At 37.3% G+C, this 15,884-nt stretch overlaps 1 protein-coding gene across 2 annotated transcripts in view; it reads left to right on the forward strand.

Annotated features, from left to right (window-relative positions):
* The window catches only part of AVL9 (AVL9 cell migration associated), a 39,432-nt gene that overhangs the window by 13,765 nt on the left and 9,783 nt on the right, over nt 1–15,884 (forward strand). Inside the window, exons 3-12 of one of the 2 annotated variants that reach the window (XM_080383319.1) lie at nt 1,402–1,487; nt 3,209–3,280; nt 4,044–4,133; nt 4,501–4,567; nt 5,187–5,227; nt 6,342–6,380; nt 10,114–10,183; nt 10,815–11,359; nt 14,159–14,293; nt 15,100–15,319. In XM_080383319.1, the coding sequence (XP_080239445.1) occupies nt 1,402–1,487; nt 3,209–3,280; nt 4,044–4,133; nt 4,501–4,567; nt 5,187–5,227; nt 6,342–6,380; nt 10,114–10,183; nt 10,815–11,359; nt 14,159–14,293; nt 15,100–15,319 (1,365 nt within the window). The remainder of the gene's footprint in view (nt 1–1,401; nt 1,488–3,208; nt 3,281–4,043; nt 4,134–4,500; nt 4,568–5,186; nt 5,228–6,341; nt 6,381–10,113; nt 10,184–10,814; nt 11,360–14,158; nt 14,294–15,099; nt 15,320–15,884) is intronic. The other variant, XM_080383320.1, reaches the window with a different exon arrangement.

A 15,884-nucleotide genomic window follows, 5' to 3' on the forward strand; every position in this document is an offset into this window, starting at 1 on the left:
ATCAAAATAGTCCCCTTCCTAGCAGCAGTAAGAGTCTCTCTGACTCTGCTCCAGGTCATGATTTTTGTTCCATTTCTGTGTTGTTGAAGTAGGCTACATTCAAAGCTAGGAAAATCATAATGCAGCTGCACTTACCTGTTCTCTCTTGGCTCAGTACCATCCCAGTTAATGTTCAACTTTGAGCATTTTTATTGCTGCCTTAAAAGATTAACAATGTGTATTTGTTGGTAAGGAAAAAAAAAGACTTGCGACAAAACTGATATCATTGTTCTGTAGGCAAGAATACACATGAACTTGAAACAGGGAAATATGTTTCAGGTAATAGTTATGTTGCAGTGAGTGTAACTTAATTAGAGAGCTATTTTTGGAGTTTCAAACTAATTCCCACTGATAGTTGCATTTTTGCAAAGAGGATGACTTGGTATAGGAAATAGCCTTAAATTAAGGCTGTCTAATACACTAGGTGATTTCCATAATATAATGGAGCTTGTTCAAAGCAGTAAGCTGTTATAAACAGTACCTCTTTCTGTTAGACTTAATGCATACGGGACTGTCTGTTCTGTTCATTTTGTTACTACGAAGCAAACAAAATTAATGGTTGGTTTCAAAACAGATTTCAGTCATGTTTTGAAAGGTAGTGGTAGTCATAATGCCTTCCCCTTAAGATCTAGCAACTCTTTCAGTAGTAGCAAGTGCATGTGTGTATGTATGTGTATATATATCTCAAAAAGCCTTTCTCTTGTCATATTTTACAGTGATTTTTTTTTTCTTTCATGTCACACTTGCACAGAGACAATAATTAATTTGTGTGATACTAAGATTCACAAATCCTTTTTGTTAGCGTAGTGGTGCTGGTGCACTACCACCTTGGCAGTGGTAGCAGCTACTCTAATCTTTTTGGTGTATATGTCCTCCTTGGTGTTTGTTTGGTTTTTGGTTTTTTTTTTCCCCTATCTTCATTACATTTACTTTCTTAATGGCATCACACTCTAGTTGTTCACCTTGCCTCATAGTACTTTGTCTTTCCTTCTCTGTGCTGAATTGGGAAAGCAGCATGTCTGTGGGTTTCAGTGGTGCCTCTGCTGTCAATAGCTGCATCCGAGAACCTGTCAGTGGGCTTATAGGAACCTGGTTACGCTAAACATGAGGCTCTTGTCAGAACATACATATTAGCACAGCTGGAGATTCTTCCACAAAGCATCTTGCATTTGGAAACATTTGGGTGCAGGCATAGCTTTACAAGTGATTTTCTTTGGGTTTTGGTTTGTTTAAGTATCAGAAAGTCAGCGTGTACCAGTATTTTCAGCAGTATTTTTTTTTTTTTTACAAATAAATTATGCTGAAAATAAAAGCACTGAATTCTTGTTAGTGACTTACAAAACCATCTTTTCTTTTTCATAGATACTGTGTTTTTCCATTTGCCACCAAGATGTGGGGATCGAACCACAGTGTATGGCGTCTCTTGCTATAGGCAAATTGAAGCAAAGGTAAATTTTCAAGTTGTGAATTATATTAATGAAATAATAGGCTTGATGAATTAACAACCCTAAAATTCAGTGGTTTGCATTACACCAACAGCAAACTGCATGATTTTTTTATGAGTTTACATTCAAAATCCATGAAAATATGCACACTGGGAGCTACAGAACTTGAGAACTATTTCTTTCCCTTAGGTCAGCAGCCATATTGTGATCTTTTGAAGTGTTCAAGGCAATTGAAAAATATCTTTTGGTTCTTGAACGTTAATCCAGGCATCAGCACCAAGTGGCAGAATGAACCTAACAGTCTGTCAGGTGGCCAAGTCATGTTTCCAGGAAGTAAGCCACTCGGGTCAAAAAAGTTGAAATTTCTCTGGTGTGTGACCATGAAAATTTTGAATGTATTTCCTGGGATCAGACCATGCAAGTGTAGGGAAGTTTCTCTTCACCTACCTCATTTGCCAAAAGTACACTTGCAGAGTAGATCAGAATCTTCCCATTCATTGTAGCTGCTTAGTGATACTGAATTTTTAGGAGTAAAGCTGAAAAATTGATGAGAGCTAGTGTGCACTTGATCACACTGAGGAAACTACGTACTGGATCTACTAGAATCTGCCCATATTTTTAAAAATGGTAACAGTGGTATGATCTGTACCCTTACAAATTTCTTTAACAAATACTTCCTTTTCCAGTGAAATGCCAAGAATCTAGAATGCCACGTGGGTTTGAGTCTTGTATTCAGAGGATGTAAATTATGTACTCTGTTTTAGTGTTAATCGTACCTTGACTATGTTTCAAGCTTCTGTGTACGCTATAGGAGAAATTTTACACATGCAGACTTTAATTCCTTTTTTTTTGAACAAATTCCATGTTGATTTTAGTTCGCTTACTATCTTTGCATCCAGTCTTCATTGTATTCTGTGATTTAGAGTCTTGCTCTATTTAACTATGCAATAACTTGGCTTTATTGTGCTCTTGATTCCAGTTTGTGCTGTTTAGTAACCAATTAAGAAGATAAATAGATGTTTAAAATGAACTCTCCGGAACAAATAGAATATAAACCAATGTGTTTCATATGACAGCTCTAGCACTCTTTCCATCTGTCCTTTTTGATGTGTGGGCTGCAGTCCGCACACTTGCTGTTTTGTACAATTAAGTGAATCACTTGGCTGTATTTCTGCCCCGACCCTTTCTAGGTCTGCTGTTAAGTGCTGGGACCGTTTGATCTGGCTGTTAATGTAGTTGATTCTGCAGATGATCCCTCCTTTTTTTTATGCATGGCTCAAAGAAAAGCCTCAAGTGTGAAGCAGCCTTCTAGGCAAAGACTTATCAACCTGGTCCATTTTCACAGATAGTGTTAGAGAAGAGCAAGTAATGTGTTGTGGCTTCTCTTCCATTACATTACCCTGAATTAAAATGCCATTCCTTTTCCAGAGCCTTTTTCTCATGCTGGTGGCTGTTAAACAGTCATCTGCATATCATCACAGCTGTATTGGGATCTTTGCTGTGCACAATGAGATGAGAACACAACTCTTGACATATCAGTATTATGACCATTTTTACTAGGCAAGAGCATACTGTTGCATGGTTTGGATATTCCACTATTGAAGGTAGTCAGTTTTATGATTTTGTTTAAGAATAGGGGGGTGGTATGTGGCAAATAGATCCATGAAAGAATTCTTTTTGAAATCGTGTGTTGGTAAAAATGCTGTAATGCTTCTATTTCTTAGGCATTAAAGGTACGGCAGGCAGACATCACCCGAGAAACAGTACAGAAAAGTGTCTGTGTTCTCAGTCAGCTGGTAAGAATGTTGAACTCCCAAACCACTTTCAAGTAACATATTAAAAATTATTTGTTTTCCATATTCTTATGGGGAACTCTTGGGTCCAAACATCTCTTTAAATCATTGCAGAGGGTAACAAAATGAAGTAAAAGTGAATCAGGCGGCTATGGGGTTTGGGTGAGCTAGCTTGAATTGGTATCTCCATTCAAGAGCAACTGTAAAAGTGTCTGTCTATTGTTAGGGAACATGATATCTATTTGTACTTCTGATTATGCTTAAGTGCTACTAACTTCATTTCATGTAGTAGGATTGAGGGGTTTGGCCATTACAATAATTGCAGAGAGTGGCTATTGACAACTGTAAAGAGGTTTTAATATAGTCACACATACAGCATAAGCTTGTTTTGAAGAAACATCTTGTATTTCTACCTATTCAGCAAAAGCTACTGGTCACCAGCCAGGGAACAGAAATTCTTTCTGTGCTTAAACCTGAAGAAAGACCTATTACTGGAGCTGCACGAGCAGTGTTAAAGCAGGAAAAGTACTTTTCCAGGAAGATGTTCAGTGATGGTATCATATGTGCAAATGGAAAGAAAACAGAATTATGATTTAAAATGAGCACAGGAGAAAGATGCTGCAAATTAGCAATTAAAGACTGCCCCTCTATGAACTCTGTAATAAAGTATCTGTATTCCAAGATAAGAATTGGAGAAGATTAAAGTTCAAAATGAGTGACTAAACAAGTTTTATTCACTTGTTTTTGTGTTTGTTTTTCTTCCAAGCCTTTATATGGGTTACTTCAGGCAAAGCTGCAACTCATTACACATGCGTATTTTGAAGAAAAAGACTTCTCTCAAATTTCAATTCTAAAGGTAACTTTTAAGTAATAGCCACACAGAACAAAGCTTTCAGTGTATGGCTGTGAACTTCAGTGTTTTTAATTAGTGTGCAAATATGCCATTTGCATGCGTCATTCAGTTCTTCAGCTCTTGTAATAACTTAATGTGAACTAAATGAACGACCCTAATCTGACAGAGGATCAACTTCCTGATTTGTAATGAAATACAAGAAAGCATGATTGTCAGCCTTTATCTCTGTTTACGCTGTTAGTAAACCTTTACTTTCTTTCTGGTATAAGACATTGAAGTCCTTGAATAGGTGATTTATTCTGGATTTTGTGTGGCTGTGTGCCATTAATGGCTTCTGGGGGTTTTTTTGCCTTTGTTCTAACTTCTACAGGAACTTTATGATCATATGAATAGTTCCTTGGGCAGTACTTTGCTAGAAGGGTCACAAGTTTATCTTGGTAAGTGACTTTTTTTTGTACAAGCAGTAGAGATAATATTATGCTAATCAACACATTCCTTTCCTGACCTAATTTGTTTATGTGCGTTAACAGGTTAAGCACCAGAGGTGTGTGTGCCTGCACTGTATTCTGTTATGCATGTCTTTTATTAATGGATTTGAATAAATGTCAAATAAAATGTAGTGTTGCTTTCATAATAGGAGTTAGTTGTAGGTTGAAAGCCATGTTACCTTTTGACCTAACAGTCTTACAAGCAGCTGCTTGGCAGCTTTTAGGAAACAATATCTTCTTAATTTTTAGATGGAACTATTTGATGATGTGGGGTACACAAGCTTTCATCTACCTGTTATTTGGGATATCTCCCATCTGGTTCTGACTCTTCCTTGTGTTTTCTGAATGCATAATGTATTATTTACATAATGTTTTTCCATAATGCTACGTGGCAGCCAACAGGAGTTCACTCAGAGAGCGACTTTTGACATTATTGTCTCCATTGTAGATTTAACTCTTGCTCCTGCTCGAAAGAATTTGTTATGAGTTCTACTATTGAAATAAGTTAGTATCTCGACTAGCTATTAAATATTAAACTGTAATAATTGCTCTCTTTTTGGTATCTCAGGTCTGTCTCCTCGGGATCTTGTTCTTCACTTTAGACACAAGGTAGGAGTTCTCTGTTAGGTCTGTAAAGTATAGCACTTACTTTGTGGAGTAAAATACTTCCTCAAGAACTGAAAAATAAATGTGGATAGACATACCTGAGCTAGGAGTAAGGTCACTGTTTCCTAAGTACTTCTGGTTACAGCCTTCAGAATTCCTTTCCCCTTCTCTACATAACTTCAGTGAAAGTAAGTTCAAGATTGGCAGGTTCTGTCTGCTGGATTGCCTGGAGATTTCTAGGTTTGTGTGACATTTCTTTAGTCCTGTCCCAAAGTGCAAGTGGTACCTCAGTTACGGTCTTGTTTCCATTTCCTGCTTCTTATCAGAAGAATGTTATAGAAGAATATTGCTAAAGTCTGTGCAGACACAAATTGGAGCATTTTCCCCTGTATCTTGCCATTTTTGCAGCTTCTGCCATCATAGAACCTGAGGAGATTTGCACTCCTCCTTTTTCCTAATGACTATTGAAACAGCATGTGTATCCTATTGCTAGGGTACAAATAGCATTTAGAATCTTTTATTAACTAGAGGCATCAAGGAAACAAATTATTCTGGATTTCATGGTGTATTTGCACCTGCTCAGTAGATTTTTGGGGTAGAACTCAAATTTGTTTAAATTCACATGTCTGCCAGTCATGCCCCAGAAGTGTCTATGTTTTTCTTTTAAGTGTGGAGAGTCTGGACAGCCACTTCTGATCCAGATGCCTCATCTGTAGGTGTCTAAAATTAGGTGAGGCAAATGCTATTCTTGATATTTTGCTGAATTCTTTTCTGTATTTCTCGGGAGGAACTATTTTATGTTTCTGCAGTTTACTGTATTTTAAAATTCTGGAATTATACAACATGTTCTTTCTGATAAGCTTTGTATGATTCAAATTACACAATTTTTGTTTGTGCAGGTTTTCCTTTGTGCTTCTCATGCTATTTTAAAATTAGTGCTCAGATGGAGAAAGGGTATTTGAACACTGGTTTTCACTGGCCAAATGTATTTGATCATTTAGACAGTTATGCAGTGCTTTAACACGAAACCTTGAATAAGAGATTATTCTTGCATAGTCTTTTTGATAAATGGCACTGGCTCATTCACCTTGTTTTTCTTTTTTGTGTTTTTTTTCAGGTCTTGATCCTTTTTAAACTGATTCTTCTAGAGAAAAAGGTAACATTTTGTAGGCTGAGGCAGCTGATAAATAGAAATGCGATTATTCATTTTTTTCATATGCAGTTATGTAGAATATACTAGTGAAAACCAAATTAAAGTAAAATAAAAGTATCTGAATTCATATCAACAACTTTGCATCCATATGTAAATTGGGAAATTATGCTAAAAGTAACTGCTGTGTGGTGATGTATAAATTTGCCTCCACTCCTCTTCTGTCCACACTCCACCTTATCAATAGCTGTCCCAACCAAGTACAATGTGATTAAATGGGAGTGGAGAAACCTAACATATTATATAAGATAGGAAAGGGTTCACGTAACACACATGGGTACCTGTGCGAAGGAACTGGTAGGAAATGCTGGTACCTAAAAGGGAGCATACAACTTCACAGGGGTTCAGGAAGCAGAACTTCTGGTTTGGGCTTTAAACAGGCATACCAAAGGAAGCGAGTGCTGGAGTGTCCTTCAGACCTGAATTGCATGGGCACCTGCAGGATACAATGTAAAAAGCCATTTCTGTTAGGTCAGGCTTAACGCAGTTTATAAACAGGTAAAAATGCTGAATTCTAGGCTGAGTGTTTTCTTTGGGCTATCTTACTGCCTCTGAAGCAATGTCATCTTAGTAATTCAAATGGAATATGCAAAACCTACAAGTAGATGTGAAATAGTAGATAGATTTATGTTCTTCTGTATATATATTAATACCATGGAACAAGAACTTTCAGTGAAATAACTATGTATAAGCTCCCAGACATGTTTATGCAGGATTGGGGTTTTTTTTGCTTTTTAAAAATTTCTGTTCAAAGTTTTGTTTCAGTCTCCCAAATGTCTCTTTTTGTCTTCAGTGATCCTGCTGTGTTAAAACCCAGCTTTTTTGAGTCCTGAGAAAGAACATTCGAATTTCCTGTTGGCTGCAACTGGAAAGTCAGTAGGACTTAAGCTATAAGATATCAAACCAGTCGTAGATTTGTTTCTTTTTGTTTTTTTTAAAGTCTGTATCCAAGGCCTAGGTGCCTTTTGTGAGGCAGTAAATATGGCTTTTAAAAATGTAAGTAGCAGCTTCTGCAGAGCTTTTGCTCTTGGCACTTAATTCTGTAAGTTATATCTTGACAGTTCTAAGTATTTATTGATGAGGATAAATGCAGGTTTTGCATTAAAGAGCCATATGCTAAAGTCTGCTATATTAAAGGCTATGAAAAAAGGTATACTTGAGAAAATAAGATTCCGACATGGTAGGAGTACACATGTAGAAATGTAAGTAATCAAGACTCAATATGCAGGCCTTTTTCCAAAAAATTTAATACATTCTGAAAGTCTGCAGTGATTGTACTTATTTTTTAAACCAGAGTGGAAAAAATATTTTTCAGTTAAGATTTTGTAAAGTATCTCTACTGATCTGTTTAAAAACTTACGATAGCATTTCATCAGGTCAGTTCAGCATTTGGACATACATAAACAAAATACTTCGCTCAGCTACACTTCTTTTCCGAAGCTGCTAAAACCATAAAACATAAATGCACAGGAGGAGGGGAAAGGGAGGGTTTCCCAGGCATGTTTATATGACTCAAACATACGAAATTGTTTTGAAAGGACTGGATACTTATTGAATAAACCTGCAGGTTGCTTTGTTTTTGTTTTTCCCTAAGCTTTCAACAGAAAGACAACACTTGCAAACTCAAAAGCAAGAGTTTTGATTTTCTGGTGCTGTCTGTTTTCTGGCAGATGTTAAGGTTCCAGAATAACTTTGGGAATCTGTATGTTCAAAGACCTGAAATATCATATGCAAGAAGCCACTAGTAATGCAAATTTTCCTTGAGCCAAAAAATGCCTGAATGCAACAGACCAATTTCTTTTAATCCTCAGCAATTTTGTTGATGACTTTCCAAAGGGTAAAGGAATTTTTTAATTTTTTTTTTTTCACCTCTCAGCTGTTACTAGGCTGGAAGACTACTTCCAGATGGTGATCATTTGACTTTCTGCTGCCAGGGCCACCCAGTTTGCTGATGTAAACATTGTAGGCTATATAACAGGGTTAGGTAGGATAAGGAGGCATGCACCCATATAGACAGACAGAAAGATAGTAGAGGGACCTGATGGAACAAGTATAGAAAAGTACTCAGCTTAAGTGGTATACCCAAACAAAAACCTAGACTAGAACAGATTTCTTGAAAACAAGGTACTTCTTTATAGATCTAATTATTTTTGTAGGCTTAAAATAGGTTTAGTTGGGAATACATGGTATGTGAAAATCTAAGCCTGTAGGGGTATCGTAGTGTTTCTGTTGTAGTTCACTCCTGTTCTGTCATGCATCTTTCATCAATGTGTTATAAAGCAGCATCTTAAAAGAACTTAAGACTTTTTATTCCCATTGGAGTCAGCCAAAAATTTTTTCTCAGAGCTGCTTGTTCTACTCATCATGCTTTTTTTGTGTCTGTTGCAATTTGAATTCACCTATCTTCTAAATTTTTTCTTTTTTCAAGGTAATACACATAATATGTTTCTAGCTGAGGTACCATTAAACATTGGTATGTGTTAGGACTGCATAGGTCTTAGCTCTTGATTCCATCAATTCACTAGCTTGTAGACTTGCACATACTAGTGGAACATTGAGTTATTTATTCATCAGTCACTTGTGAAAGTGTCTTCCTAGCTTACTGCAGAAGTCTTTTGTTAAGTCTTATGTCCGCAAACTTCCAATTTTAGTTTCATCATATACCTATTAAACTAGTCTGCAGAGTCGTCAAGTTCGATCATTCTGTATTCCTTGGCATTGTTGGTTCCTTGTAACGCACATGTATTTTTCCCTAGTATTGTGTTGCCTGAGAATTTAAAAATGGCATTGTTAAAGCAAGTTGACTTTCATGGGGTTGGGGTTTTTTTGTTTGGTTTTTGGTGTTTGGTTTGGTTTGGTTTTTACTTTCCTCCCCCCTGAAGGCCTGTCTTGGAGGAACTCCAGCAGTAACACTCAGTCTGCCTTGTGTTTCTTCTTTGATTGCCAGCCTTTGACACCCCCCTTTTGAATTCCTAACTAATTTCCTAATCCCGGTCTCTCTGATTTAATTAAGGACATTTTGTTTTCCTATGTTATGCTTTTAGTGCTTTACCAAAGTTAGTATCAGTCATGCTGGGTTTTTTTCCATTGATTTCTTCCAAAAAATCTTTTTTACATAGGAAGATAACCTGTAATAAATGCATACTGCATTTATCCTGTTTTACACTTATCTGTGTATCTTTAATATATTTTCTTAGAAGAGATGTTTTGTATAGGTTTTTGTTGGAATGCTGGAATGGAGAATATTTGGCCTCCTTGATTTGTAACAGAGATTTTGACGTACTACAAATGAACAAGGATTTATGCAGCATGGCAGGAACAACTTTTTTCTGTCAAGTCATTCAGTAATTGTATCGATTTGGGGGAAAAAAAACCTGAATGACTGACAGGAAAAACTGAGTGATTAACAAGTATATGTTACGTGTGTGTGTGTGTATATAAACAACATACAGATTTATAAAATATGGATACAAAATTTAAATATTTACTTTGAACTGTTGTAACAGCTTTTGTTAGTAAGCAGACTTTCTGAAATAACATAAAAAGCAATGCCTTGAATAGTTTGCATGTGTTCTATGTCGTGCTTAAGCATAATTTTGTTTTTCTTGTTCTCTCCTCCTTAATTCTCCTTTCCTCTTTTGCACGCTCTTCCCCCTACCCCCCTCCCTTCTGCCACCAGGTGCTGTTTTATATTTCTCCAGTAAATAGATTAGTGGGAGCTCTGATGACTGTCCTGTCGCTTTTCCCTGGTAAGAAGTTTGGACTTCTTTTTATATGCTTTCTGATGACTACTGAGACTGGCTGTACTGTTTCATTTGGAAAACAATTTATGTGATAATAGAGTTGTGTTGGTATGTTGCCTAAAAAAATGGGTGACTTGTATGCATGTCTGTGTACTATGTACACGTCTCCTAATACTACTTGCACTTTGTGTTATTTCTTGTATCATTAATTGGAGCTACTGAATCTTCAGTATTGCCTGTGGGTAACATAGGTGGGACCCTGAATTAGTTACACATTCCTGTTGAGTTCCTTAAAAAACAAAAATACAAATATCTCTCTTCCTTCTACATGTGCTCTTCCAAAAAAAAAGGTGGGGGGGAACCCAAGCAATTCCAAAACCTTGGTAATTCTTAGCTTCTCACCAGTCTTTTCAAAGCAAACAAGTTAGGGCACATTTTCTAGGAGAGAAAGTGTGGGTTTTGTTTGGTTTTTTTGGGATTTGGGTTTTTATTTTCACACACACACCTTCCCCAAAATAGTGTTTTTAAAATACATAATTTCCATTATGCACACAAGACCACATTGCTTGTTTTGTTTAACAAAAATTGCCTAAGTGTATGTTGAGATCTGATATTAATGCATGCAATTGCTTTCCAGGTATGATTGAACATGGTCTTACTGACTGCTCACAGTATAGACCGAGAAAGAGCATATCAGAGGATGCTGGCTTGCAGGAAAATACACCACGGTTAGATGACTCTGTTTCTGTGTCTGCTGCTGATCCTTCAAATACAAACTTAGGAATGGGAGAGGGAGGCAGGAAGATGGCAGGAAACCATTTGCTGGGAGGCCAAAAAGCAAATGTGCCTTTCTCCCAGTCAGAGAAGATTTGCAACGGAGCTCAGTCCTCTGATGGTACTGTGCAGCGCTTGAAAGTTCCTTCCCGTGCTTCTCCAGCATCCTCTGAAAGTGACTGGGAGACCTTAGATCCTAGCATTTTGGAGGAGTCTAACTCGAGAGGAGAATGTGAAAATACAGCATCAGAACAGGCTGAAAATCTTCCAAGCAAAGGCGTGAGCTCAGAAAGCCTTCCAATCACTGTGCAGCCCCAAGCAAACACGGGACACACAGTGCTTGTTCCAGGAGTGATATCTGGGTTGGAAGAGGACCAGTATGGTATGCCGTTGGCTATTTTTACAAAGGTAAACATGTTGTTCATGATACCTGGTAACTCAAAGACATCTGTTTTTCAGAAGTGGCTAATAATTTTGGTTACCCAACTCCAGATGGACAGTAAGGTACCACAAAACATGTAAGTACGGTCTCTGGCAAGTGACTATGTTCCTGGGCAGGCGGAAAGCGTGAGTGCGTGATGGCGAGGAGTGTGTGTACGTACACATGCATTCCACTTTTCTTGCATATGTATACTTGCATACTGTTTGCAATTCTACATGATGGTAACCTGCAACACCACTGTGGGTAATAAATGGTATGTATCAGTAACTACTGTTATCTTTTACTTTGAAGAATTGTTGATCTAACTTATTTGGGGTAAGATCAGAGTACTTGAGAAGTATTTGGATACCTTAAACTAAGATTCTGAAAGCTGTCTCTTAGCTGCCACCGAAGCCTCTGTTTTCCTGTTTTAATTTTTATGTTTTACATGTATTTATAGATGTGTATGTGTGCATATATGCACAAAATATGTATTTATATATAGGCACACAAAAAAATAAATATATATATAATTTGACCCTTCTTTACATGATAACTCTTCCTGGTTGTCTGTGGCTTTTTGCCTGTGCGTGGTGCTGAGCTGCTGAATTTTAAGTTAAGTTGAGCACTAATGCTTAACTGAATTCTAGGTATTCCAGAGCCTCTCTTAAGGACTCTAATGGGCATTGTCAGGTAACAAGCAATTTACTAGGGCTGGTTTCCCATAAAAGCCAGGGAAAATGCATCCTTTCTTAAGCTGCTTTTTGTCAGTAAAAGAAGTGATAGAATATATTTTTGTTTTTATTGTAACGACCTTTTACATGAGCATTTGCCCAATAAGACTGAGATTTATTTCTTCAGGCTGATGAGGTTCACAGTGGTGTTTCTTTCTTTGGGGGTGCTTATTTGCATTTCCTTGCAGAACATTGATGATTGTGTTTGAGCTTTTCACAATAACTGCCTTTGGAAATGGCATGCAGTGTTGGCCCAAGTGAGCAGCTCAAATGTCTTTGCCCTGTATTGCCTCATGTGACTTGTTAGAAAAGCTTTTTCAACAAAGATCTGCAGTCTGGTGTTTGTCCTTAGGTCTGTCTAATGAAATGAATAGCCTGTAAATTATATTTTAGTCTGTTCTGTTGAAAATACTAGATTGAGAACAAGAAGAAAATAACTAGTAAGGGGGCCTATGACTGCAAGCTTAGTTTGCTGCTAAGGTCATAGAATGGAAAAGGAAACAATTTTAACAAAGCTGACAGTTTCTACATGATTGTCTTTTGTTCCACAAAGGCACTCTTCATTTGAGTTCATCCAGTGTAATTAAAGCAGAAAAGGCTTTACATCTCTAAGCTGTCAGTAAAATGTGATTTGAAGTTATAGTTTAACCACTTCCTAGAAAGTTTAAATCTCATTTAGAGCTCTCTTCTCAGGTTTGTTTTATGCCATGCTATGGAAAGACTAATAAATCTGACAAATTTGATAGGAGGAGGTTTTGTCAGATGGCATAATATGTTCTCCAAGTACACCTGAGTATAAGAAAAAATCAGTTGTGATATTTGTTTCTTAGTACTAGTTCTGTAAGATCTGGTACTCATTTCGTTTGCGCTTTTTAAAAGAATGGAACATGGAAATAAAAGTTGTTACACTTACAGACAAATATGAATTTGGGAACTGGCACTTGATGCTTCAAATAGTGAAAGATTTCCAAGACTTTTCTACTTGAGTATGTAGTAATTAAACCTTACTTTTCCAGCTTCTTAAGCCATTTTTTTAAAAAAAATTTCCATTTTAGTTTGGTGATTCCTCTCAAAGCACTTAGACACAGGCTGTTTGTTTTCTGCTGATAAGTGCTTGTAACTTGGAAAGCCATCCCTGTGTCTAATATAAAAAAAGGGAATAGTTGTGCTCCTTTCTTCCATATGTTTCCAATTGCCATGTACTGTGTGATAAAGTACGTGTGCTCTTTGTTTCTGTCCAGTATGCCGTTAGCCCTTCTGGCTTTCTATTGGTGAATAAATTGCTTTACGCTTCGTGCAGTTGAACAGCTGGAATTAGACTTTGGAGGTATCTTGATCTGATACGTAAAAAGAAAATTACAACACCTACAGCTGTTTCTCAATGATCTCTCAATGACTTACCTCAAAGCGTTGTTTCAAAATGTTTATGGTTTGTTTTGGGTTTTTTTAATTGGAAGGTAGGATACTAGACTAACTTACAAGCATGGAGTGCCTGAAAAGAACAGAATAGAAAGCAATACACTCACTGTGCTTTCTTAAAGCAGGCATGCAAATGCTTATGAAAAATTGATTGCTATCTCTGGAGCCTGGAAATCTCCACTTACAGAACATGGATAGCAGTCTGTAGCTTTCCTCCTGCATGATGTGCCTCAGGACTATGGGAAGACATAGTGGTATGCCAGTGGAGAGATGACTCTTTGTCTCCATTGACTTCATGTCTCTGAACTGACCTGAGACCTCACTCTTGTTTTATACTGCTTAATCTGTTGCCTTAAACTCATTCGATTTCTGTTCTTTGCATTGTATTTCAGTTTCACTCCTGAGACTGGAAGGCAACAGAACCTCTTGAAAAATTTAATTCATGTGGAATTTCGTTGCTTTATTTTGCAGATGTAATGTAGCAAAACAGTAGATAGTCATGACTGAAATTGTAATAACCAAGTTTCATTCTGGGTAGAATGTGCAGGCTTTTATTAGGAAAATAAAGATTTTTCTATATTCAGACATTTATTTGGCCTTATGTTAATCCTCTAAATATCTCTGTTACTTTAGGGATACCTCTGTTTGCCATACATGGCACTGCAGCAGCATCATCTCCTATCAGATGTAACAGTCCGCGGCTTTGTTGCAGGAGCCACCAATATCCTCTTCCGTCAGCAGAAACATCTGAGTGATGCAATTGTGGAAGTATGAATCTTTGCATTTGAACTTCTTGAACTAGTGAGGGGTTGGAGGTGGGGAAGCAGAGGCTGCATTTTAAATACAGCTTTAAAGTTTCACGTTCACGCCCAAATTTTTGATTACTTCCCTATGAAATAAGCTTCTGTGTTTAAGAATATTAAATTTGTTAGGGTAGGGCTAGATGAGCCGTGCAGAACTAATACGTGTTTGCCTGTATATTCTTATATCCAATATTTGAATTTGCAGGGCACTTCTTAAATTTTTACTTTGTTGCTGGTGTAATTTTACTTTTCAGGTCATGGGCTTTTTTTCATGACTTTGTAATAAGGTCTTCAAAAGTAAGTACTTGCAGCTGAGAAAAGCTACAGTTGGATAATAAAGTAGATTGCTATTGACTTCCTTCTGATTTAATCAAGAGTTTAAAAAAATAGTATCTGAAGAAAACACTGTCAGTTTTAGCACATAGATAGAACTATATAATCAGCATTTGGTAACCTAAGTTAGCCACACATCGGTAAGCAACTTAATAAATCAAAGTGATAATGAAAGCCTCTAGGAGAACATGTGAGCACCAAACTTCCCCTGCAGAATCCTGTCAAAGGTTACTATGTGCCAGGAAAATGATAAGATTCTGGTTATGTCAGAGCAGTTATCTGACATTCTCAGAACAGTTAATTTATTATTTCTTTAGCCACTTGGGGTTTTTTGGTATTTTGGGGGACTGTGAGTGTAGATCTAGGTAGCAATATATAGTAGTATATATGAGCAGTTTTATTTGGATGAATGTTTACCCTTGGAATTACTTCAAACAGATAGAAGATGCTCACGTACAAATCCACGATCCAGAACTCCGTAAGATACTGAACCCAACAACTGCTGACCTGAGATTTGCAGATTACTTGGTGAAGCATGTAACCGAGAACAGAGATGATGTTTTCCTTGACGGCACTGGATGGGAAGGAGGAGATGAGTGGATCAGGGCTCAGTTCAGTGCTTATCTTCATGCACTGCTTGCTGCTGTGCTGCAACCAGGTAGAACAGATGCTTTGTCTAGGGACTGAGATGAGGGTGGGTGTAGTAAGCATTTGCTCTGTTGTGTTAAATGTGTGGCCTGTCATTAGATCTCCCTCTGCCTAACGTTTCATTTTAGGCTGCTTTTTCAGTTGTCCTTGGCTGTCCTTGGTGTTCCTTGACAAGCTTATTACTAATTCTTAACTTGCAGGCGCTTTCTGGACTATCTCCTTCTCCTTGGTTTAATTAGCTTTCCTTATAAGTAGAACTACCCGAAACCACACATATAATAAGGCCTTTACAAACTTGGGTGCCTTACATACCGTACTGCAACCTGAAGTTGATTTGGGGGAATGAATTGGATTCAAGGAGACATGAAGTGCTGTCTTTGGGAAGTTTTACTAGGCTGTTCCATCTCTTTTTTGTTGTTCCTTTCTGCTGTGGCCTTAAGTAGGGATTCACACAAGTGAAAAGCTTCATCTGGAGACTTTGTAATTTTGTGTTTTCTGGAGCTCAACAATTTTTGTCTTACCTCAGAGGGAATTCGCTGTGTTCCAAGCTTTTGTGCTTGGAACGGAAAGAATAT

Source organism: Falco punctatus (genome assembly GCF_963210335.1).
Source record: "Falco punctatus genome assembly, chromosome: 4".
In the NCBI taxonomy this organism is placed as follows: domain Eukaryota; kingdom Metazoa; phylum Chordata; class Aves; order Falconiformes; family Falconidae; genus Falco; species Falco punctatus.